Source organism: Crotalus tigris, unplaced genomic scaffold (genome assembly GCF_016545835.1).
Source record: "Crotalus tigris isolate CLP2741 ecotype Arizona unplaced genomic scaffold, ASM1654583v1 scf7180000024339.11422700, whole genome shotgun sequence".
NCBI lineage: Eukaryota > Metazoa > Chordata > Lepidosauria > Squamata > Viperidae > Crotalus > Crotalus tigris.
The window spans coordinates 5,856,513-5,881,532 of NW_024100509.1; the positions used below are offsets into that span (position 1 = coordinate 5,856,513).

General features: G+C 38.2%; 2 protein-coding genes across 5 annotated transcripts in view; one reads left to right on the forward strand and one right to left on the reverse strand.

Annotated features, from left to right (window-relative positions):
* MGME1 (mitochondrial genome maintenance exonuclease 1) overlaps window positions 1-20,479 on the forward strand; it is a 46,283-nt gene extending 25,804 nt beyond the window's left edge. For all 4 annotated transcript variants that reach the window (XM_039326121.1, XM_039326122.1, XM_039326123.1 and 1 more), the window contains exons 3-5: window positions 7,486-7,708; window positions 17,587-17,719; window positions 19,454-20,479. In XM_039326121.1, coding sequence (XP_039182055.1) covers window positions 7,486-7,708; window positions 17,587-17,719; window positions 19,454-19,603 — 506 coding nt within the window. In that variant the 3' untranslated portion in view covers window positions 19,604-20,479. The remainder of the gene's footprint in view (window positions 1-7,485; window positions 7,709-17,586; window positions 17,720-19,453) is intronic.
* A 176-nt stretch (window positions 20,480-20,655) lies between these two features.
* The window catches only part of OVOL2 (ovo like zinc finger 2), a 52,802-nt gene continuing 48,437 nt past the window's right edge, over window positions 20,656-25,020 (reverse strand). Inside the window, 2 exon segments of the mRNA XM_039326125.1 lie at window positions 20,656-21,207; window positions 21,209-21,438. Coding sequence (XP_039182059.1) covers window positions 21,130-21,207; window positions 21,209-21,438 — 308 coding nt within the window. The 3' untranslated portion in view covers window positions 20,656-21,129.

Here is a 25,020-nt window from a genome sequence, read left to right on the forward strand (position 1 = left end):
TTCACCCATTCCTGTCCATTTTAGTTCGCTGATTCCTAATATGTCGATGTTCAGTCTTGTCATCTCTTTTTTGACTACGTCTAGCTTGCCTTGATTCATGGATCTTACATTCCAGGTTCCTATGGAGAAAAAAATCTTTACAGCATCGGACTTTCCTTTCACCACCAGATATATCCACAGCTGAGCGTCCTTTCGGCTTTGGCCCAGTCGCTTCATTCTTTCTGGCGCTACTAGTACTAGTCCTCTGCTCTTCCCCAGTAGCATATTGGACACCTTCCGACCTGAGGGGCTCATCTTCCAGCGTCATATCTTTTTGCCTTTTAGTACTGTCCATGGGGTTTTCATGGCAAGGATACTGGAGTGGTTTGCCATTTCCTTCTCCAGTGGATCACATTTTGTCAGAACTCTCTGCTATGACCTGTCCGTCTTGGGTGGCCCTGCATGGCATAGCTTATAGCTTCATTGAGTTACACAAGCCCCTTCGCCATGACAAGGCAGTAATCCATAAAGGGGATTTATTTAAATAAGAATTATTAATTTAAGGTTGGTTAAAGAGAATATTATTGGAAGAAGAGGAAATCAAGTAAAGTTATTATATGGACTATAGAATTATAGAAATTAATTGTTATTGTTTTTTAAATACTAACCCAGACAACATGATGTTTACCAAATATTAAGGTGTATGTTAAAAATCAATAAAACATATTTTTTTAAAAAAAATACCCACCTGAGCCATGCTTGGGGTGGAGACACGACAAAACCAAAGAGGCACAAAACCCTATCCTTGGATGTGAAGTTTGATGGAGATCCTCAGCAGTTGTGGTTCTTCCTGGCCCATGTCTTGACATACATGCAAAAATATGGGTTGGAGATCCCCATTGAGGGTGCCAAGGTGAAGAGTGTCATCCTGGTGCTGGAATGAATGTGAACACACTCAAACTGAGAAATTTCGACCGCTACATGATGGCCTTCTGCCATTGATTCAAGAATCTCGTCGCTGACCACACAGCAAGAGATCACATAAAGACCGTGAGGCAATGTTGTAAAACTGTGGCAGAGTACACCAAGGTATTTCATGATCTGGTGTACCAACTCAACAACTGGCCAGAGGACATCCTAATAAGATGCTACAAAGGTAGATTAAACACAGACCTTTACAACACCTGCATCTTGAGGCGGGCCCCTGCAACCTTCCACAACTGGTATGTCCTGGCAGAGGAGGTGGAAATTGACCAAGTACACAAGTACCATGTGGCACGGCCATGGAAGAAATCGCTCCCGGAGAAGAGGGAAGTGGTTAAGCCACAAACTCTGCAGGTTCGCTCCACTGCCTGTTTTAAGTGCAGCCAAGAAGCACAGGGTGGCAGAGTGCAAAACCAGCCGCCCAACCAAGAAAGTGAACCCCAGTCCTGCAGGGAAGACCAGCACTAGTTGAGAAACTGGGGATCCAAGATGGAATGACCCCCCTAGTACTAGGGTTAGCTTGGCTAAAGAAATGGATCCCCTACATGAACTGAAGGAGGGGCCTATTAAAAATCCGAATGGGCTCCCCTCCTGGGAGTGGGGAAAGATTCAGAAAGCAGTTGCCCCACAGCATGAATTGGGGCAGCCACACGGGAAGGATATCACCACCGTACACAAGGAATATTGAGATCTCAGAGATGTGTTTAGTGAAAAGGGGTCGTATGAGCTCACTTCCCATTGGCCTATTGACTGTGCCATAGAGATCGTGCCGGGGGCTAAGTTGCCAAAATAGAAGCTATATTCAATGACCCCACAGGAACTGAAGGAACTGATTGTTCATTGACAAGAATCTTGCCCGAGGTTTCACACAGCCAGCACAACTCCAAGTGGCGGCTTCAATCCTTTTCTGAGAAAAGAAAGATGGGAACTCTTGTCTTATGTGTGGACTATAGAGGGCTTAACACAGTATATGTGGAAAACAACTACCCCTTACCCCAATGAAGGATATGTTAGCCCACTTGGCTGAGGGCAAAATATTTACTAAATTGGACTTGTGGGAAGCGTATTACTGCATGAGAATCAGGGAAGGTGATGAGTGGAAGACAACTTTCAATTGCCCATTGGGTTGTTTCCACTTCAAAGTGCTTCTGTTTGGGCTACAGGGAGCCTCTGCTGTGTTCATGCACTTAAATCAATGGAGTTCTTCACAAGCATTTGTACAAGGGGTTATTAGTGTACTTGGATGATATTTTGATTTACACTGAAACAAAGGTGGAGCACGTGAGCAGTTCTTTAGAAACCACGAGCTGCTAAGCTGTACACTAAACTCTAAATGCGAGTTCCACCAAAGAAAAATAGACTACCTGAGCTACAGTATTTCACACAAGGAGATTGGACCCTGAAAGGCCAAAGTGGTATTGGAATTGCAGGAAGCAACTGCAAAGTTTCCTGGGTTTTGCCAACTTTTTTTGGCAGTTCATTCCATCATTTGCCCAAATAGCCCTCCCCATTACAAATCTGCTAAAGACCAAAAGGAAAGATAGCTTTAAACCCAGTCAACCTCTAAAATGGAAAGTGGTATGCTAGGTAACATTTGAGAAGCTCAAGCAATTGTTTGCAGCTGAACCAGTGCTAAAACATCCTGACCTGAGAGCACCATTTGTTATTCAAGCTGATACTAGTGATGTAGAGGTGGGTGCTGTGTTGTTGGGAAAAAAAAGAAAGTGGCCAGCTGCAGCTATGCACTTATACCTCTAGGAAACTATCAGAGACTGAGCAGAGGTGGGCTGTTTGGGAGAAGGAGACATACGCAGTGAGATGGGCACTCCTGTCTTGGAGCCACTTCCTAGGGGGGAGGAGAATATCTTTTGAGGTCTGGACTGATCACAAGAATTTAGAGGCATTGAAAACCCCTTGGAAACTATCCCCAAAGCAAGTGTGATGGATACAGTATTTTAACTGCTTCAATTTCTCGCTGCGCTATCTCCGGAGGGGGGGGGGACTTCCTAGCCGATGCCCTGTCACGCATGCCTCAATACAACTGCCCAAAGGCAGAAATAATCAAACCAATGTTCCCATGTTACCAACTAGCCGGCCAAGTGTCTACTTGAGCACAGAAGAAAAGGAAGCCTCCAGTAGCTAATGGAGTGGCCCTGGCCCTTAAGGCCACATTGAAAAAGGTCCCATGGTTTCAAAGTCATGCCAACGTTTGCTTGATCCAGGATGGACTGGCTTGGGTAGGGGGTAAGCTTTATGTACCAGAAACTCAAAGACTAAAAGGTCTTAGGAAAACATCATGATTTCAAAGTGGCAGCACACTTTGGTTTTGTAAAGACTTTACATTTGATAAAAATAGAATTTTGGTGGCCATCTCTCAAGAACATTAAAAGCTATGTGGCAAGCTGTCTTTTGTGTTCTGCACTAAATGAAGACAAGGGAAAATCCCAGGGCTTCTTCAAACTGTAGCTGAGCTTTCAGCACCCTGGAGAGAGATCTCTATGGATTTCATTGTTGAGCTCCCGGAGAGCTCAGGAAAATTTGTTATATGGGTCGTAACATTTATTTTCTAAACAAATACACTTTGTCCCATGTCCAAAGATCCCATCAACATGGAGGCTAGCCAAATTATTTTTGCATCATATTTATTGATTACATGGGGCACCTTAGCACATCATTTCAGACAGAGGGGTGCAAAATTTTGGCGGGCATTCTTAAACTTACTTGGGACTGATTAGGGACTCAGTTCCAGTCAATACCCCAAACTAATGGGGGATGTGAACTTGCAAACTCAATACTGGAACAATATATCAGATGCTTTATTAATTATCAACAAGATGATTGGACTGACCAATTGCCTTTTGCAGAAGTAGCTTACAACAATTCTGTGCATAGTAGCACTGGATTCATTACTTTCCAATTGGCCACAAGTCAAGACTTTACTCCTATACCTGAACTGCCCCTGAATACCCCTCTGGTGGCTTCATTAAAAGACTGGATTTCCCAATTAATGGAATACATGGCCTGTCATGAGAAAAGCCCTGGCGGATGCCCAAAAAACTTATAAGACTCAAGTTGACAATAAGCTCTCAGAACCCAGACCATTCAAAATTGGTGATCATGTCTACCTCTCCACGTGTTACCTGCAGTCCCTGCAGCTATTGAAGAAGCTGGGACCTAAGTTCATGGGGACTTTTCACATTAAGTGTATCATCAATCCTGTGACTGTTGAGTTAGAATTGCCAAAATCCCTACCTAGGGTCCACCCTGTGTTCCATTGTAATTTGTTAAAGCCTGAGGTTTCTTCTATTAGGTCCAGCCTTCCACTACCTCCTGCACCATTAATGGTTGATGGGGAGCAACATTTTGAAATTCTTGAGATTTTGGATTCCCACAGGCATGGGGGGGGGAACTCCAGTACTTAGTCACATGGAAGGATTTCCCCAAAGCCAAAAATGAGTGGGTGTATCAATGTCACGTGAGGGCTCCCAGACTTATAAAACATTTTCATAAGCAATACCTTGATAAATGATTGTGTCTAATGATCCCTTGTTTCCTGTCTTCCTATTTATTATGTTTTTTCTGCAGGAATAACATCATTCTTTTGGGAGGCAGCATGGCAGATCCACCATACAGGTGTTCTGCCATTCTGTTGGAGGGTGGGGGGGAGGAAGGCTTCTGATATTCCTTGCATGCTTTCACTTTTGTTGTAACTGCTTGGGAATTAGCGAGGGTAAGTGACAGTTATAAAGATTCCTTCCCAGCCAGTTCCTTCCCAGCCAGTTCCAGCCTGGTTCTAAGGTCATTGTGCCCTGACAGTGACCTGTTATCCACCCAGCACCTCAGTGTTCTCATAGCATCTCTACAGCATCATATTGGCTGCCGGTGTACTGGTCAGGAGGGTTGGGCTTGGGGGAAATGAAATAATTGCTTTGCACTTTGAGCAGGACCTTCAAATTCCATCTGACTTTTCCATTCACTATCGGTAAAAGTTCTTTTGATTTACCGTAATAGAGTCAAGAATTTTGCTTTCCTGAAGGACCAGCTGGGGGGCGGCAGGTCCTTACATGGGGAGATGTAGAATTATTCTATGCACCCTCAGTAATGGTCAGATGAAACTAGTACAAATGTCTCTGTAATACAGGAACTGGAGAAGCACATGCTCTGTTTCTGAGTGCCCAGAGCCATAGAGGCCAAATAAACAGTGAAAATGTCTGTAACCCTTTTCTTCCATTATCAGTAAGAGGGCTGGAAGAGTGTTAGAATTCATCTAATGCAATCCTTTGTCTAGTTTATGAATACACAACTACAGTTCATACACACTCGCAATCTGTCTTAGGTTCTGTTTAAATAGCCCATCTGGAAGTCATAGTTGCTATCATGGTTAATTGCTCTTATGTATGCTGCAGTTTGTAGTGGATTATCATATGTATTCTGAAGAAACAGCTTTGATTTCTCTGAAGCCTTCCAGTCAATTACACATAATGTTCCATTGTGAGATCAAATGTAGAAGGTAACTTAATCATGTATAGTCAATTAAAATTTGTGCTTATCACTGACCACCAAGAATTTAAAGTCTTAGAGCAGTGGTAGCGAACCTATGGCATTGGTGCCAGAGGCGGCACTCAGAGCCCTCTCTGTGAGTATGCGTGCCATCGCCCCAGTCCTAGGCCTTCAGCTGGGTTTTATAAAACCTTTTCGCTTTAGGCCTCCTCCGCCATGTACAAAAAAAAAGGTTCAATCAGTCAATTTCAACTTCTTGCGGGGAAAAAAAGATCTTGCAAAGTTGAAATTGATTGATTGAACTTTTTAGTCCCACCCAGTTTGCCGTTACCACCACAGCCATGCCCACCCAACTGGCCACACACTAAAAGGTTCACCATCACTGTCTTAGATCATACCAGGCTAAATTTGAGCCCCTCCTGCTCAAGAAAGCACATGTACAAGTTCATCTGAAGTTTGCCAGTGAACATCTGAATGATTCAGAGAACTGGGTGAAAGTGTTGTGGTCAGTTGAGACCAAAATTGAGCTCTTTGGCATCAACTCAACTCGGTGTGTTTGGAGGAGGAGGAATGCTGCTTGTCACCCCAAAAACACCTTCCCCTCCGTCAAACATGGAGGTGGAAACATTATGTTTTGGGGGTGTTTTTCTCCTAAGGAGACAGGACAACTTCACTGGATCAAAGGGACGATGCCTTAATAGAATTGGACTCTGAAACGGAGTTAGTTAAAGATTGTATGGTCAAATGGGCTCAAAATATTCAAGATCCGATTTTATTGGATACATGGGAGACAATTTGGGTTAGAAATGTAAAATTTACTCAAGCACAAAATTTAAGAGAAATTTTTTATAAAATGTTTTATAGATGGCATTTGGATCCCCAAAAGTTGTCTCACATGTATCCGAATTTACAGCCCAAATGTTGGAGATGTGAAATTTAGATGCAACTTATTTTCATATCTGGTGGACCTGTAGAGATATTAAAGCTTTTGGGATTAAGATTTGGTGGAATATTCAAAAGATTTTTAAGAGAAAGCTAAAAGTTTACTCCGCAATTATTTTTGTTGGGTATTATTGTAGATTTTGATGTTAAAGAAATCAATTTGATGTTGAATCTTATAACAGCTGCAAGATTATTGGTGGGGCAATATTGGAAGAAAAACTCACTGCCTATTTTGGAAGAATGGATACTTAAGGTGTCTAATTTAGCAGAAATGGCGAAAATCTCCACCTACTTGAAAGAAAGATACATTATGGTTTGGAGAAGATGGATTGATTATATTCAAAAGAAATATGAAACTGAAAAGTATTACCTTGCTTTTGAGTAGATTTTAGATAATTATTAATAGTTTTAATTATATTATTATTTTTGTTTTAATTGGTTAATATTTGTTTTGAGAAGGAGTTAAAGTGTGTTATGGTTTTGATTGATAGTATAGTTGGTTTATGTTAGTTAGATTATGTTTGTTTATTTGTTACCCTGTAATCAGCTCTGGGAAGTGGGGGAGGGGGGAAGGGGTGGGGGGGTTATATTGTAATAAATTTGTAAAACTTTTAATAATTAAAAAAAGGGACAATGGAGGGGCCATAAACCGTCAAATCTTGGATGAGAACCTCCTTCCCTCAGCCAGGGCATTGAAAATGGGTCATGGATGGGTATTCCAACATGGCAATGACTCAAAACACATGGCCAAGGCAACAAAGGAGTGGCTCAAGAAGAAGCACATTAAGGTCCTGGAGTGGCCTAGCCAGTCCTCAATCCCATAGAAAATCTGTGGAGAGAGCTGAAGGTTCAAGATGTCAAATGTCACTTTAAAAAGGGCAGTTGGGCTGCTATGTCCTATAAAATCATCATATGTAAGGATCTTTACAAAGTGTAATGCTGAATTTGTATTATCACTCTATAAAAGTATAAATCATCAGATTCAATCTGAAAGATTTGTTCTTAATCCTTGTGCAAAATGGCCTCTAATTGTACCAGAGTAACAACTTTATATATCTTTTTTTCCCCCTTGTTTTGTAGGTACTTTTCAAAAAGGCAAGAACTTTCATGCAGCCATGGAAGCTTTACTGTTAACTAAAGGAAATTTTATAAAGGAACAGAAAGAAGATACCAGCATTTCAAACTATATAATGAGTGTAAAGCATGTGCTGCAAAATATCACTGGAGTGAGAGCTCTTGAAAGTGCAGTACAGCATGAGGCCCTTTATTACCAAGGCCTAGTGGATTGCATAGCAGACTATTGGTGAGAGGTTAAATTTAGATAATATTGTTTGTGATCTTGTTAAACATTTTTGGGGGCTAAAAAAGTATTCAGGTCATGTTTCACTTTCCCATTCGAAACAATGACTTTTATGCTTAACTTCATCTGCTTCATACCAAATATTTCTAAAATCAATTGTGGGGTTTATATTTCCCTTACACTCAAAAGTAAGATAAAGCGTGTTTTTTTTTTTTTTAATTGAATTTTTTTCAAAAATTTTACAAATAAACATCCACCCCCCCCTCCCAAACCACCCCACCCTCCCCCCCCCGACTTCCCAGAACTGAGTATAGGATTATTTAACAAATTTTAAAAAATAACGTATACAATTTATAAGATAATTAATAATAATAATAAAAATCATAATAATAATATATATAATAATAATATACGTTAAAAAAAAAGGAAGAAGAAAAAAGGGAAAAAGAAAAGAGAGAGAGAAAGAAAAAAGAAAGAGGTAGGCGAAAAATAAAACATATATAGAAAAGTATATAAATAATAATACAGAAGAAGAAAGAAAGAAAGAAAAAAAAAAACAATCATTACAAGTTATAAAAAGGCTAAATAATATTTTTCCATATCTAAATTATGTTGTATAAAATTTATCCATTTTTCCCATACCGCAAAAAATTTCTCTTGAGATTGCTCCTTTAAAAAAGCCGAAATCTTTGCCATTTCTGCCAAATACGAAACTTTATAAAACCACTCTTGTAAAATAGGCAAGGATTCCTTCTTCCAATATTGTCCTATTAACAGCCTAGTGGCTGTAATCAAATTTAGCATCAATATAACCTCCCTTTATGGATTACTGCCTTGTCGTGGCGAAGGGGCTTGCGTAACTCAATGAAGCTATAAGCTATGCCGTGCAGGGCCACCCAAGACGGACAGGTTATAGCAGAGAGTTCTGACAAAATGTGATCCACTGGAGAAGGAAATGGCAAACCACTCCAGTATCTTTGCCATGAAAACCCCATGGACAGTACTAAAAGGAAAAAGATATGACGCTGGAAGATGAGCCCCTCAGGTCGGAAGGTGTCCAATATGCTACTGGGGAAGAGCAGAGGGCTAGTACTAGTAGCGCCAGAAAGAATGAAGCGACTGGGCCAAAGCCGAAAGGACGCTCAGCTGTGGATATATCTGGTGGTGAAAGGAAAGTCCGATGCTGTAAAGATTTTTTCTCCATAGGAACCTGGAATGTAAGATCCATGAATCAAGGCAAGCTAGACGTAGTCAAAAAAGAGATGACAAGAATGAACATCGACATCTTAGGAATCAGCGAACTAAAATGGACAGGAATGGGTGAATTTAACTCAGATGACCATCAGGTATACTACTGTGGGCAAGAATCCCTCAGAAGAAATGGAGTAGCCTTCATAGTCAATAAAAGAATAGGAAAAGCAATACTGGGATACAATCCCCAAAATGACAGAATGATCTCAATTCGAATCCAAGGCAAACCATTCAATATCACAGTAGTCCAAATCTATGCCCCAACCACTGGTGCTGAAGAGGATGAAATTGACCGGTTCTATGAAGCCCTACAGCACCTTATAGAATTAACACCAAAAAATGATGTCCTTATCATCATGGGGGATTGGAATGCTAAGGTAGGAAGCCAAAAGATAACCGGAATAACAGGCAAGTTTGGCCTTGGAGTACAAAATGAAGCAGGGCACAGGCTAATAGAATTTTGTCAAGAGAATACGATGGTCATAACAAACACTCTTTTCCAACAACCCAAGAGACGGCTCTACACATGGACATCACCAGACGGTCAACATAGAAATCAGATTGACTATGTGCTCTGCAGCCAAAGATGGAGAAGCTCTATACAGTCAGTAAAAACAAGACCAGGAGCTGACTGTGGCTCAGATCATGAGCTTCTCGTTGCAAAATTTAGGCTTAAATTGAAAAAAGTAGGGAAAAGCACTAGGCCACTCAGGTATGAACTAAATCATATTCCTGATGAATATACAGTAGAGGTGACAAATAGATTTAAGGAACTGGATCTGATAGACAGAGTGCCTGAAGAACTATGGATGGAAGTTCGCAACATTGTACAAGAGGTAGCAACTAAAACCATCCCAAAGAAAAAGAAATGCAAGAAAGCAAAATGGCTGTCTGAGGAAGCTTTGCAAATAGCTGAGGAAAGAAGGGAAGCGAAAGGCAAAGGAGAAAGAGAAAGATACACCCAATTGAATGCAGAATTCCAGAGAGTAGCTAGAAGAGATAAGAATGCCTTCTTAAATGAACAGTGCAAAGAAATAGAAGAAAACAACAGAATAGGGAGGACCAGAGATCTCTTCAAGAAAATTGGAGATATGAAGGGAACGTTTCATGCAAAGATGGGCATGATAAAGGACCAAAATGGCAGAGACCTAACAGAGGCAGAAGAGATTAAGAAGAGATGGCAAAACTACACAGAAGAACTATACAAGAATGAGCTTAACATCCCAGATAACCACAATGAGATGGTCACTGACCTCGAACCAGACATCCTAGAATGTGAAGTGAAATGGGCCTTAGAAAATCTGAGCAACAACAAAGCTAGTGGAGGTGACAGTATTCCAGCTGAGCTATTCAAAATCTTAAAAGACGATGCAGTAAAAGTGCTACACTCAATTTGCCAGCAAATTTGGAAAACTCAACAGTGGCCACAGGATTGGAAAAGGTCAGTTTACATTCCAATTCCAAAGAAAGGCAATGCCAAAGAATGTTCAAACTATCGCACCATTGCACTCATTTCACATGCTAGTAAAGTTATGCTTAAAATCCTACAAGCTAGACTCCAGCAGTATGTGGATCGAGAACTACCAGAAGTACAGGCAGGATTTCGAAGAGGCAGAGGAACTAGAGATCAAATTGCCAACATACGCTGGATCATGGAGAAAGCTAGGGAGTTCCAGAAAAACATCTACTTCTGCTTCATTGACTATGCAAAAGCCTTTGATTGTGTGGATCACAACAAATTGTGGCAAGTTCTTAAAGAGATGGGAGTACCAGACCATCTCATTTGTCTCTTGAGAAACCTATATGCGGGTCAAGAAGCAACAGTGAGAACCGAACACGGAACCACTGATTGGTTCAAAATTGGAAAAGGAGTCCGGCAAGGCTGTATACTGTCGCCCTGCCTATTTAACTTATATGCAGAGCACATCATGAGAAAGGCAGGGCTAGATGAATCAAAAGTTGGAATTAAGATTGCCGGGAGAAATATCAACAACCTAAGATATGCAGATGATACCACTCTAATGGCAGAAAGTGAAGAGGAACTAAAGAGCCTCTTGATGCGGGTGAAGAAGGAGAGTGCAAAAGTTGGCTTGAAACTCAACATTAAGAAAACCAAAATCATGGCATCCGGCCCTCTCAATTCCTGGCAAATAGATGGGGAAGAAATGGAGGTAGTGACAGATTTTATTTTTCTGGGCTCCAAGATCACCTCAGATGGGGACTGCAGCCAAGAAATTAAAAGACGCTTGCTCCTGGGGAGGAAAGCTATGGCAAATCTAGACAGCATTCTAAAAAGCAGAGACATCACCCTGCCAACAAAAGTGCGCATAGTCCAGGCCATGATTTTCCCAGTTGCAATGTATGGCTGTGAAAGTTGGACCATAAGAAAGGCTGAGCGCAAAAGAATTGAGGCCTTTGAACTGTGGTGCTGGAGAAGACTCCTGCGAGTCCCTTGGACTGCAAGGCGTTCAAACCGGTCAGTCCTAGAAGAGATCAACCCCGACTGCTCTTTAGAAGGCCAGATCCTGAAGTTGAAACTCAAGTACTTTGGCCACCTAATGAGAAGGAAGGATTCACTGGAGAAGAGCCTAATGCTGGGAAAGATTGAGGGCAATAGAAGAAGGGGACGACAGAGAATGAGATGGCTGGATGGAGTCACTGAAGCAGTAGGTGTGAATTTAAATGGACTCCAGAAGATGGTAGAGGACAGGAAGACCTGGAGGAATGTTGTCCATGGGGTCGCGATGGGTCGGACACGACTTCGCAATTAACAACAACAACATAACCTCCCTAGCATCACAATCAGTAACAATACCTAATAAAAATAATTGCGGAGTAAATTTTACCCTCCTTCTAAAAATTCTCTGAATATTCCACCATATCTTAATCCAAAAAGCTTTTATATGCTTACACGTCCACCAAATATGATAATAAGTAGCATCCAAGTGTCCACATCTCCAGCATTTCGGCTGTAAATTAGAGTACATAATGGACATTTTCTTTGGATCAAGGTGCCATCTATAAAACATCTTATAAAAATTTTCTCTTAAATTTTGCGCTTGTGTGAATTTAACATTTCTTGTCCAAATAAGTTCCCAAATATCCATTGAAATCGATTCACCAATATTCTGTGCCCATTTAATCATACAATCTTTAACTAATTCAGATTCTGAATCCAATTCCACTAAAACCCCATAAACTCTCTTAATATGGGTTGGCCTTTGATCTCTTACTTGTTTTAGGAGAGTTTCATCTTCTCTAAGCCAGCCCATTTTACAATCCATCTTCCATCTGTCCACTATTTGTCTATATTGGAACCATGAATAAGTTAGATTTTCATGTATTAGTTCTTCCAAAGATTTTAACTGCCAGTCTTGGCCATCCCATCTAAGTAACTGTGCATAAGAAACCATATCCATATTAACCCCTTTCCTTATACCTTCTATGGCATGCCGAGGTATAGCCCATAATGGTATTTTAAAATCAAATTTATAATACTTCCTCCACACTCTAAGCAAAGAGATTCTTATAATATGAGACTTAAAAACCCAATCCACTTTTTTATTAAATATTAAATAGGCATGCCATCCAAAAAGTAAATCCCAACCTTCCAAATGAAGTATTTCTATATTTGTTAAATTCACCCAATCGCTGATCAATGTTAATACTACAGCATCATAATACAATTTCATATTTGGTACCTTGAGTCCACCTCTCTCACGAAAATCTTGCATTATTTTAAGTTTCACCCTTGGTTTTTTCCCTGCCCAAACAAATTTATTAATACCTTTTTGCCATTCATCTAAATTACGTTCATTCTTTAAAATAGGTAACATTTGAAACAAAAAAATAAACTTTGGCAGGACATTCATTTTAATAACTGCAATTCTACCCATAAGGGATAACTGTAAATTGTTCCAATTTTTTAAATCCTTCTGTATCTCCGTCCACAACTTTTCATAATTATTTTTATACAGTTTTGCATTGGAAGCAGATAATGTAACCCCCAAATATTTTACCTTATCAACAATTTCAAAGTCTGTTAACTTAACTAAAACCTGTTTATCACCATTAGTCATATTTTTAGCTAATATTTTGGTCTTATTATTATTAATTTTAAAACCAGAAACACGTCCATATTGTTGGATCAATTGTAATAATTTTACCACCGAACAAATAGGTTGAGACAAAGTAACAACCAAGTCATCTGCAAAGGCTCTTAATTTATATTCTTTTTTATTAATTTCTATTCCTTTTATTTCTTGAGACTCCCGAATTTTAATCAACAATATTTCCAATGTTAAAACAAACAATAACGGGGATAACGGGCATCCCTGTCTTGTACCTTTTTCTATTACAAAAGCCTCTGACAAACCCCCATTTACAATAAGTTGAGCAGTCTGTTTTTGATATATATTAGATAGTACTTGTAATATATTTTGTCCAAAATTCATCTCCTTAATTAAACATAACATAAACTGCCAGTTCACTTGGTCAAAGGCTTTTTCAGCATCCAAAAATATCAAGCCTGCAGAGACTTGGTTATTCTTTTCTAAATACTCTAATAAGTTAATAATTTGTCTAACATTATTTTTCATATACCTTCCAGTTATAAAACCCGATTGATCCTTATGTATAATCTGCTGCAAAATCCCCATAAACCTATTAGCTAAAATTTTTGCAAAAATTTTATAATCCACATTTAAAAGAGATATAGGCCTATAATTTTTAGGCAATGTAAGATCTTGATTGTCTTTTGGAATCAGTGATATAAATGCATTACGCCAAGATGGAGGGATCTCTAACCCCTGTAATAAGTTATTAAACAATTCACACAACGGTTGAGTCATCTCTTCTACTAGAGTTTTATAATAAATAGATGTCAACCCATCCGTACCCGGCGCTTTGCCCAATTTCAATTGTTTAATAGCTGTAACAATTTCTTCCTTAGTAATTAAACCATTAATCTCTTTTTCCTGATCTTCTGTTAATTTAGGAAAATTAACTTTACCTAAATAATTGTTTATATCTGTAGTTTGAATATTAGTACTCTTGTATAATTTTTGGTAGTATTCTAAAAAAGATTTCTTAATCAATTCTTTCTGATAAACCAATTTACCATTATAATTTATTTTATCTATATTCCTCTGTTTCTGTTTCTTTCTTAACTGATAAGCCAACCATCTCCCTGGTTTATTAGCATTACAAAATGTATTTTGTTTCATAAATAGTAAATTGGTTGCAGCTTGATCAGCCATCAACATGTTAAATTGTGTTTTTAACAGTTTTATAGCTCCTTTCACCTTTTCATCTAAAGGGTTTGAAATTAGGAGTTTCTCTTTTAATTTAATCTCCTCTTCTAAATCTTTACGTTTCTGAATCTGTTTCTGTCTATGCAAGTTATTCATTTTTATCAAAATACCACGCATAAAAGCTTTACTTGCATCCCACACCATTGACATTGATGTTCCCTTATTCATATTTAAAGCAAAATATTCCTTTAAACATTCCTTTAGTTTGTGGACATTTTTTTCTTGTTTAAATAAATTCTCATTCACCCTCCAGGATCTCCTGTCTTCTTTCTCAGCAAACAGTTCCATCCAAACTGGACTATGATCAGACAATGTCCTAGGAAAAATTTTTACATTCTTCACCCTGTTGTATAAATCTGTTGTAATAAAAAAAAAATCAATTCTTGAGAAAGATTGGTGTCTATCTGAGAAGAAGGTAAAGTCCCTTTCTTCCTGGTTACGTTCACGCCAATAGTCTCTCAATTCCCAATCTTCTTTCATGTCAAAGAAGGCTTTAGGTAGTTTAGCCTGTTTAAAAAAAGTAGAAGAGCCTTTTTTATCCTTTTGTATATCTAAGACACCATTCCAGTCTCCCATCAAAATCACAGATCTATAGTCCAACAAGGTTATTTTCTGATGTAGCAACCTGTAGAATTGCTCCTGTTGCTGGTTTGGTGCATACAGCCCCACGATAAGAATTTTCTTGCCATATAAACCAAGTTCAAGCATAACATATCTTCCATGAAGATCTGATTCTAACAGGATAGCAGATAAATTCTTCTTAACATAGATTACCACACCCCCTTTTTTCCCAGGGGCGGGAGATACAAAATGAGATCCCAAACGAGGATTGTTTAAGTATTTTTGGTCTTTAGATGTAATATGAGTTTCTTGCAAACAGATAATATCATTGTTGTGTTGCTTTAAATAATGGTAGATTTTTTTTCTCTTTTGAGGAATATTTAATCCATTAACATTCCAGGTCAGGAGCTTTGCCATCTCCCTTGGCCTTGAGCCTGGAGAAGATCCCCTCAAATTCTGCTACTGAAGAGTATGTTGCAGAGCTTTTGGGTCTTGCTCCTCCCACCGGCATTGAGACAATTTGCTGAGTAGATTCTTTAATTTCTTTTTCTTTTTTCTGTTGTTCTTTTTCTTTGCGTTTATGTGCTGCACGGGTCATTCTCTGTTCTTTAACCTCTGCTTGGGACATCCATACCACCTGTCCAGCAGTCATCACACCTGTACCTTCAGGTTTCTGTTCCATCTCTTTATCACTCAAGACTTTGTGCATCATGGGCAGAGGTGAGCCTGCACCCAGGACCGTTTTGTAAAAATCCTTAGCTTTAGCAACTGTATTAAGTCTGTAACGTGTCCCCGCATGGCTCAGGACAATACCTATCGGAATCTCCCATTTAAATGGCATCAGTCTTGCTTTAAGTTCATTTGCTAAAAAAGCAAAATCTTTTCTGCTTCTTAAAATTTTAGGTGGAATTTCCTTTAATATAATAATATCTTGGGCAGCAATCTGAAATCTTTTGTTGTAGAAAATTTGCAAAATCTGGTTTCGCAAAGACTTCTTAGCAAAATATATCACCACATCTCTAGGCAGATTCTTCTGTTTTGCAATCCAAGAATTAACTCTATAAATTCTTTCCACTTCCCCACGTAACTCATCTTTATCTATGTTCAAAATAACAGCCAAGTCATTAATCACCATTTCCATCAAGTCTTGGGTTTTATCTTCTTTCAGGCCTCTTATTCTCAAAGCATATTCCATCTGTCTATACTGGAACATAAGAATATCATCTTGTGAAGCTTCCACTTTTTTCTCCATATCTTGGAATTTATAATCCAAAAGTTCTACTGTTTCTTCAATTTCCTCCACTCTAGAGTCCAGCTTCACGACCACTGAGGCCACTCCAGATAAAGCTAAAAGTATATCATCCCTCAAAATAGTATTATTCTGTTCTAAAAGTTCCTTCATCTCTTGCTTCATTTCTTCCTTACTTTCAGATTTATTCTGTTCCAACAATTGCTTCATTTCCTCCCTAAACTGTGACACAGCATTTACCATTATTTCTTTAATGTCTTGTGCTGATGTACCAGATGGGGGAGGTGAAGGTGGAGTAGTTTTAGGTTGCTGCACTGAGGGTATTATTTTAAGTTGTTGTTGCCCAGTAGAAGTAACAGGAGAAGAGATTACCTTAGGAGCTGTAGTGGCTGGTTGTCGTTTTGAAGCCATTTTAATTTATCTTCCTTTCTTCATAAAAATAGCAGTAAAAAAATAAAAAATCCAAAAGATTAAAAATAAAATAAAATAGAATAAAATAGAATCAATTTAGAAAACTCCCAAAAGATAAAAAAAAACTTAAAAAAGAAAACAGTATTAAGCAATAATTCAGCCAGTCTGTCTTTCAAAAGGAAAACTTTCAAAACGCCATTTTACTTTCACTCTCACTTTTCCGCCCACGAGAAAAAAAAAAGAAAACTCAAAAAATAAAAAAAAATCAGCACATACTAAATAAACTAAGTAAACTAAAAAAAAATAAAATAAAGCTAAACTATAAATAAAGTCCTTTAAACAGTTCTGTCCGGTTTAAAATTACTCACGGTTACTTTAAATACGGAGATGGTAGCGGCGTTTCGCTTTGTTTCCGAAGAAACAAAGACAGCTGAGAGGCGGAGAAGGCAATGAACTCCGAGGGAGCACTCTTTCTACCCCCCTAAAATAAAAATCCAGGGAAGGTTAAGAGGTTCTACCTCTATTCATGCGATCTCTACCCCTTCCCTTCGCCCGGGAAGAGGATTGTGAGCCGCGGGCCAGCTGATGAACGCTGTGCTCCGCGGATCTAACACCATCTCAGGAGGACGGCTACAAAGTAGCCGCCATCTCCACCGCCTTAACCACCGGAAGTCGATAAAGCGTGTTTTAAAATTTGTTCTTTTCTTATCATTGTAAACTAAGAATTATGTATCATTGTTTCCATTTGTAAGTAAAAAATTGAAGTGGAGAAATACTTTCAGTCTTCCAATATTCTATTAATAAAGATAGAGCTAGTACTTCTGGTTGTACTTCTTGCCTGGACTACCTCTCAGAGTTAACATCTATTTGGACTTTACTGTGGCATCTTCATAAATGTCTTATATAATGGAATAGAAGTTATGCGGATAAAATGTGCAGACAACACAAGAGGTTTTTTGGGGGGAAGTATTGCTAATACTCTGAAGATAGGCTCAAGTTAGGCACATGACATTTGTTCACAAATGTGCATGTTGGTTGGAAAATGAACTTTTTATTACTGATTATTACCATTGTATCTTCTACATCTGATCTCACAGTGGAACATTATGTGTAATTGACTGGAAGACTTCAGAGAAACCAAAGCCATTTCTTCAGAATACATACAATAATCCACTACAAATTGCAGCATACATAGGAGCAATTAACCATGATAGCAACTATGACTTCCAGGTAAGTAACAGTTATAAAGAAACATCTCAGTTCAGCACTTGCTGATTTCTTGCTCACACATTTAACAGCAACTGAATTTATTTCTCTGCATAATATTCCAGTTCCAATATTCCAGTCTTACTAAATAGTAGCCACTGTCTATATCAGTGGTTCTCAACCTGTGGGTTGGGACCCCATTTGGGGTCGAATGACCATTTCACGGGGGTCGCCAAACAAAGCAGTCCGCCATTTTTTCCCCCTTTTCCTTAGCTGTGCTACTCCCTTTTATTCTATTGGCTTTTGAAAGCCAATAGAATAGACTCTCTTGAATAGAGTCTAATTCTATTGGCTTTCAAAAGCCAATAGGAATTGTCCAGGCTGTCTCTGCCCTGCTGAGCCTGCCAAAAGTCCCATTCTGCAAATGGTGCTGCACCAGTTGAGTAGTCCTCGACTTACGACCGGTTGAGTAGTCCTCGACTTACGACCGGTTGGGGGGTCGCGGCATTAAAAAGGTTGAGAACCATTGGTCTATATGTAATGTAGGTGTAAGGACCCACCCCACTTTGCATCTTAAGAAGACAGAACTCTTGGAATAATTCTTCCAACAGGAATCCTTTATTAAGAGAAAATGGTTGCAGGCGTTCTAGACAGGACTTGGGGTCCAAGCTCTCCCATTCAAGGTTTTAAGGAGTTTCCCAGTAGCCCCACCCAATCCCCCCCCCCTACTTCCAGCAACAGTCTCAGGCGTTACATTCCCACCCCTTTTCCTTACTGCCGGCTGGATGGAGACTTCGGAGAAAACTACATGAAAGGTAATAGCCTCCTTTGTTATGATTAGGCCTTTTTGGTGCTATCCACATTCAATCCCTTGTGAAGTTGTACCGAAGGAAGTGAGGGCCATAAAGCCCCTTTGTTCACCCCCTTCCCTTCCTTGTATGACAGAATCCAGAGAAGGCAGAAATGGGGTTTTCTATAATTGATAACTAGAGATGAAATATAATTGGATTCTGACAGTAGGTTAATTGCGCTTGTCACTCCAAGCAGCAATATCACGAAGAAGACAAAACTTCAAATAGAAACAAGTAAGCAGCTTTAACACTCTTTTGACCTTTGCCTGTGGCATCTTCATTTATATTAATCCATTATGAAAACGTGTCTTGTCAGAATTGTCATAATAAAAGTCAATCTATGAACAGTTATGGAGTAGAATATTAAATTTTTTTCATCATGTAAAAATACAGCTTTCTAGACCAAAAATATTGCAGATCTCAACATTGTCAACAACTGAGCTACTCTGGAAAACTTGCGGACAAAATTTTGAACACAATTATCAAACTTTTTAAAAGCAGGTTATGTTCTTTCAGACAAAGTAGATGATTGACTAAATTTAATAGGTACTTGGTAATAGCTTTTGATATTGTAGGAAATAGCACACAAGGCTCATGCTTCTATGAAGGGAATTCTGCAGACAGTGGTATTTTGCACAAAAACCCTATACACTCTTACACATTCTACAAAATGCCTTGATTATTGGAAACATTATTGCATTTTTACAGTAAACCATGATCTTATCTCAGATCTATATAATCTATATTTTGTTGACTCCGGACAAAAAAAATACTTTGGAGCTGAGCTAAACGCTGTTCATCTGTACCCATTCCTACTATTTAGTAAGCATTTCAGCTGTATATCCATAATGAACATTAACTAAAATTGCATATGGTTTGATGAGCAATTGATTGTTTTGTTTCCTAGGTTAATTGTGGATTACTTGTGGTTGCCTATAAGGATGGTTCTCCTGCACATTCACATTTTATGAACTTTGAGCTGTGCTCTCAGTACTGGAACAAGTGGCTGCTTCGCTTGGAAGAGTTTAAAGAGAAAGGGAAGAATAATACTGTATAAAGCAAGTAGTTTGTAGTAAATTGTATTTAATTCCATTGCTTTTCTTTCCTTGTATTTGGGGGGCTGGGGTGGTAAGGAGGAATTTTAACTAGCTGGTAGACAAATGTTCCTGGAGGGAAAATAAACTTTGCCATCCACTTGTTTGCTGATTCTCCCCTGCAAATACCCTTTGTTCTTGCCTCTGGAATAATAATCCATGTTTTTAGAGTATTTTTTGAAATGATTTTCCTATCCAATACCCATTTTAGCTGATTGAAAGCAGAAGTTCTTGCCTGTCACACTGATAGGTATTATGAGACAAATTCTTTATGTACTCTGCTCAAAAAATGGTACCATTTATGTTCTTCATGCTAAAAGGGAAACTGACTATTCTCCCTTCATTTTTTTGATTCTTGCTTCTGCATCTTTCCTTCCAGATCTGTCTGAAGCAAATAGACTTCAGTAACCAAATAGTTTGATCATAAAGTTTACTGACATTCAGAACAAAATAAAAATTTGGTTTCTACTATATAAGATGAGTAGGCAAGTTGGTTACAAAGTGTTAACCCTTGAAACCCAGTCTTGCTGATGCGACGGACATTGCTTCTCAATTTGCCAACAAGCTCGGGGGGAGGAGAGAGGTTTGGAATACAGACTTCAAAGATTAAGGAAGCAGACAGTGGGAACCAATGACAATTGCCAGGTGTCTGGCCAGGTCCAGAGATGCTTTCTCACAACAATATTTTTCAACTTGATTGGGCAACATGATCTGACCCAGAGGGAGAAGGAAGAAGTCAATGCTTTTGCTATAGTGATTTGGGTGGGGTCTTGTCAGAGCTGGTTTTACTTTCATTTGTGCCAATATGGTGTACTCAATAAAGTTTTGCATTAAGAGCCTGAAAAGTCTTGAAGGTGTTTGCTTAATTGGGTTCACTAGTCGGAATCTTGACAGTAAGGAGAAAGAAAAAAAGACAACCAAAAAAAGGTATTGTTTTTGCAATTGCCTGTTCCAAAATTTTGTGTCAGGGGAAGTACAAAAAAAAAGTTAAGAATTTAAGAAAATAATTATCCAATTCATTTTATATTTCTTTATTTTATTATTTCTGGATTTATATAATATATTATTTGTTGTATATCAAAAAAGCTTAAATGAAAATAGGTTCATGTAAATAACTGAGTTCTAGAGAATTTCCTTTGGGAAAATATGTTTCTTTCTGATAGGGAAATTACGTATTTCCAATAAAGTAAAACTATAAAACTGTGGGACAGGAATAACTCCAAAGCTAATTTCTGCCATGAATATTTAAATTTTTAGGTTGGGTTCATGCAATATATTAGAATAGGTTAAATATGATTCAGCTTATTAGGGAACCAACCAATTGTCTTCTTTGTTGTATGGACCATGCCATCACATGAATGCCAAGCATGCATAATAAGCTTCCTTTCTTTGGACACAACATATATTGGTTGCAGAAATCATGTGTTGTTAACCTGGGTTTAATATGTTGTGATAACTATGTATTTATCCAGTATTATCAATCGCACGATTATAGATCCTCATTTTTTCTAGGGATTCTCTCTGTTGGAGTTGTCACTTTGTTTTGCAAAACAGCTATGAGCTTTTTTTGAATTTTTTTTCAGAAAAGCACTTCCAGGATGAACATTACTGATATGCACACACAAGTCCTCTTGGGTTGGGCCTGTGTAACCACAATCTTCACAGACGTACAGTTTATCTCTCCGTTGCTTGTAAGCATAGCGTTGCTGTACCCCATGGATTTTTTTAAGATGTGATTCCAGAGAACAACGTTGAGTAAAGGCTTTGTTGCAGATCTCACATTTGTATGGGCGAATTCCTACAATGTAACATTAGGGGTGTTAGAAAAAAAGATTTTATAAAGAATGATTGGCAATTATAGAAATACATAATTTACAAATATGACATTAGAAGGAGCAATCTGTATCCATTTTACTTTATACGTTCTTTTGCAAATATTAAACTATCTCTGCTGAACGCAAAAAAGTGAAGAAAAAGAGAAAAAGAAAGTGATGGTTTGCTTACTTCTGATATGGCCACTTTTAGCATGCCATCCTCAATAGATTAAATTTGACAGGAAAAGTAGGCTATCATTATCACAAACATAGTGTATTAACTCTACATGCTAGCTAATGGTTAGCAAAATCATGATTTTGAATTCAGTTCATTTGCTTGCTTATATAAATCACACCATCTGAATTACAAATTAATCAGCAATTTTTCAATTTTCCATCCCACATGAAGGCATTAACCTTGTGGATTATATGTAGATTGCAATTCTATGAATACATAAGAAAAAGGCAGACTGCGAAAGAACAAAGTTCAGTCTTGGATTTATTTTTAGCTATTTTGTTTGCCTTAGGGTGGAAAATAGACACTTGAAAGTACTTATATAATAGAAATAAATATTGTATTTGAGAAAAGTAGAAGATAGGTTGCTGTTTTCTTGATGCAGAATTTATATAATCTAATGCTGCCTATTATAGTACTAACAAAGATAAAACCTCAAAAGGTAAGATTTTCACTTTAGATTGCTCTTTATATTCTGCAATTCTGTACAGTCGTGGATGGATGGGGAACAGGATAGCATGTATAGAATTCTGCTTCCCAGAAAGCTTAATTTTGAAATGCTTTTCATTTTTTGAAGTAAATTTATAACTGACAAATCCATATTTGACTCCCAGGCTCTGGAAGAAAGTAGTGGACGATGTAAATATGATTGTGCAATAAAACCTAACATTTTCAGAAGATAACATTCTCTTGCATGACATAACTAGCAGATGAAATTTGACACTGGACAATGTACAGTGAGGGGAAAAATTATTTGATCCTCTGCTGATTTTATATGTTTGCCTATTGACAAAGAAATGATCGGTCTATAATTTTAATGGTAGGTTTATTTTAACATTGAGAGACAGAATAACAACAAAAAAATCCAGAAAAACACTTTTCAAAAAAGTTATAAATTGATTTGCATTTTAATGAGTGAAATAAGTATTTGATCCCCTATCAATCAGCAAGACTTCTGGCTCCCAAGTGTCTTTTATATAGGTAACAAGCTGAGATTAGGAGCACTCTCTTAAAGGGAGTGCTCCTAATCTCAGTTTGTTACCTGTATAAAAGATACCTGTCCACAGAAGCAATCAGTCAATCATATTCCAAACTCTCCACCATGGCCAAGATCAAAGAGCTATTCAAGGATGTCAGGGACAAGATTGTAGACCTACACAAGGCTAGAATGGGTTACAAGACTATCACCAAGCAGCTTGGTGAGAAGGTGACAACAGTTGGTATGATTATTCGCAAATGGAAGAAACACAAAATAACTGTCTATCTCCCGCTGTCTGGGGCTCCATGCAAGAGCTCACCTCATTGAGTTTCAATGATAATGAGAACAATGAGGAATCAGCCCAGAATTACACAGGAGGATCTTATCAATGATCTCCAGGCAGCTGGGACCATAGTCACCAAGAAAACAATTGGTAATACACTATGCCGTTAAGGACTGAAATCCTGCTGCACCCGCAAAGTCCCTCTGCTCAAGAAAGCACATGTACAGGCCCATCCGAAGTTTGCCAATGAACATCTGAATGATTCAGAGGACAACTGGGTGCAAGTGTTGTAGTCAGATGAGACCAAAATTGAACTCTTTGGCATCAACTCAACTCCGTGTGTTTGCAGGAGGAGGAATGCTGCCTGTGACCCCAAGAACATCCCCACCATCAAATGTGGAGGTGGAAACATACTTTGGGGGTGTTTTTCTGCTAAGGGGACAGGACAACTTCACTGTATCAAAGGGATGATGGACAGGGCCATATATTGTCAAATCTTGGGTGAAAAGCTCATTTCCTCAGCCAGGGCATTGAAAATAGGTCATGGATGGGTATTCCATCATGGCAATGACCCAAAACACATGGCTAAGGCAACAAAGGAGTGGCTCTAGGAAGAAGTACATTAAGGTCTTGGAGAGGCCTAGCCAGTCTCCAGATCTTAATTCCATAGAAAATCTGTGGAGGGAGCTGAAGGTTCGAGCTGCCAAATGTCAGCCTTAAAACCATGACTTGGAGAGGATCTACAAAGAGGAGTGGGACAAAATCCCTCCTGAGATGTGTGCAAACTTGGTGGCCAACTACAACTAACGTCTGACCTCTGTGATTGCCAACAAGGGTTTTGCCACCAAGTACTAATCATGTTTTGCGAAGGGGTCAAATACTTATTTCACTTATTTCAAATGCAAATCAATTTATAACTTTTTTGAAATGTGTTTTTTTTTTGTGATTCTGTCTCTCACTGTTAAACCTACGATTAAAATTATAGACTGATCATTTCTTTGTCAGTGGGCAAATGTACAAAATCAGCAGGGGATCAAATAATTTTTTCCCTATTGTAAATGGTTTCTCTGTGCCTTATTATGGCTTAAAAGACTGATATTGCAGCATTGGAAAGCTAAATGTGGGCCTCATTCATTCAGTGGATTGAAGACCTGACTTCCCTTGCCACTTAAGAGCAGATTGCCTATAGACATAGACTTTTATGGACAACTATAATGAAATATAGTACAAAATACAATAGTTTAAAAACATAATAGTTTATAAGTGTATTAGAAATAAATACGTATGTATATATATACCATTTGCATTAGATTATATACAGAATTGTAACTGTTTCCTGTTATAAGAGATAATGATTCTTTTTTCACTTTTTCTGTTTTTTCACTTTTGTTAAAAACACTTTTTATGCTTTTTTATTTGACAATGTATGAATTTCTATCACAATTATGTTTATGTTTTGTACCTTTCCCTTTTCTTTTGTCATAACTTTAAAAGCAATGAAAATGGTTAAGAAATCCGGGAAAGATGAAACATGCCTATTTATGAGACAGCCATCAGCTGTATGGGTGAATAATAGGAGTTTGCGGCATTAATTAACTCCATAGCTCCCTTGAGGCACAGAACAAATATTAGGCAACATAGTAAATATTGCAGGCACAGATAAGAAAGATATCGATGATTGACACAAAAATTCACAGAATGTCACATATTTTTGAATTGTCTATATACAAAGTTTTCATATTTTAGTGAAGTTTTCCTGCCCAAATCTGAAAAGAAAATGTTCCAAGTTTAAGGTCAAATAGCTCCACTGGAATTGTTCTAAGTACCCTGTTTTTCAACTAAGCAAAACTCAAGATCTCTTGAATGAAATAATAGCATAAAAATTAAGAATGCTCTTCATGTTTTGATATAGAGAATAATGACACCTAGAAACAAATACATTGATCCCTGATTTTTCATTCTAGGTTCACAAAATTAAGTGGAACAGACATGCTGGATGCTATTAATCATCAAAGCCACAGAGGAAAAGGACCAAATGCTGTATACATATACGGTAGATGCACATATAA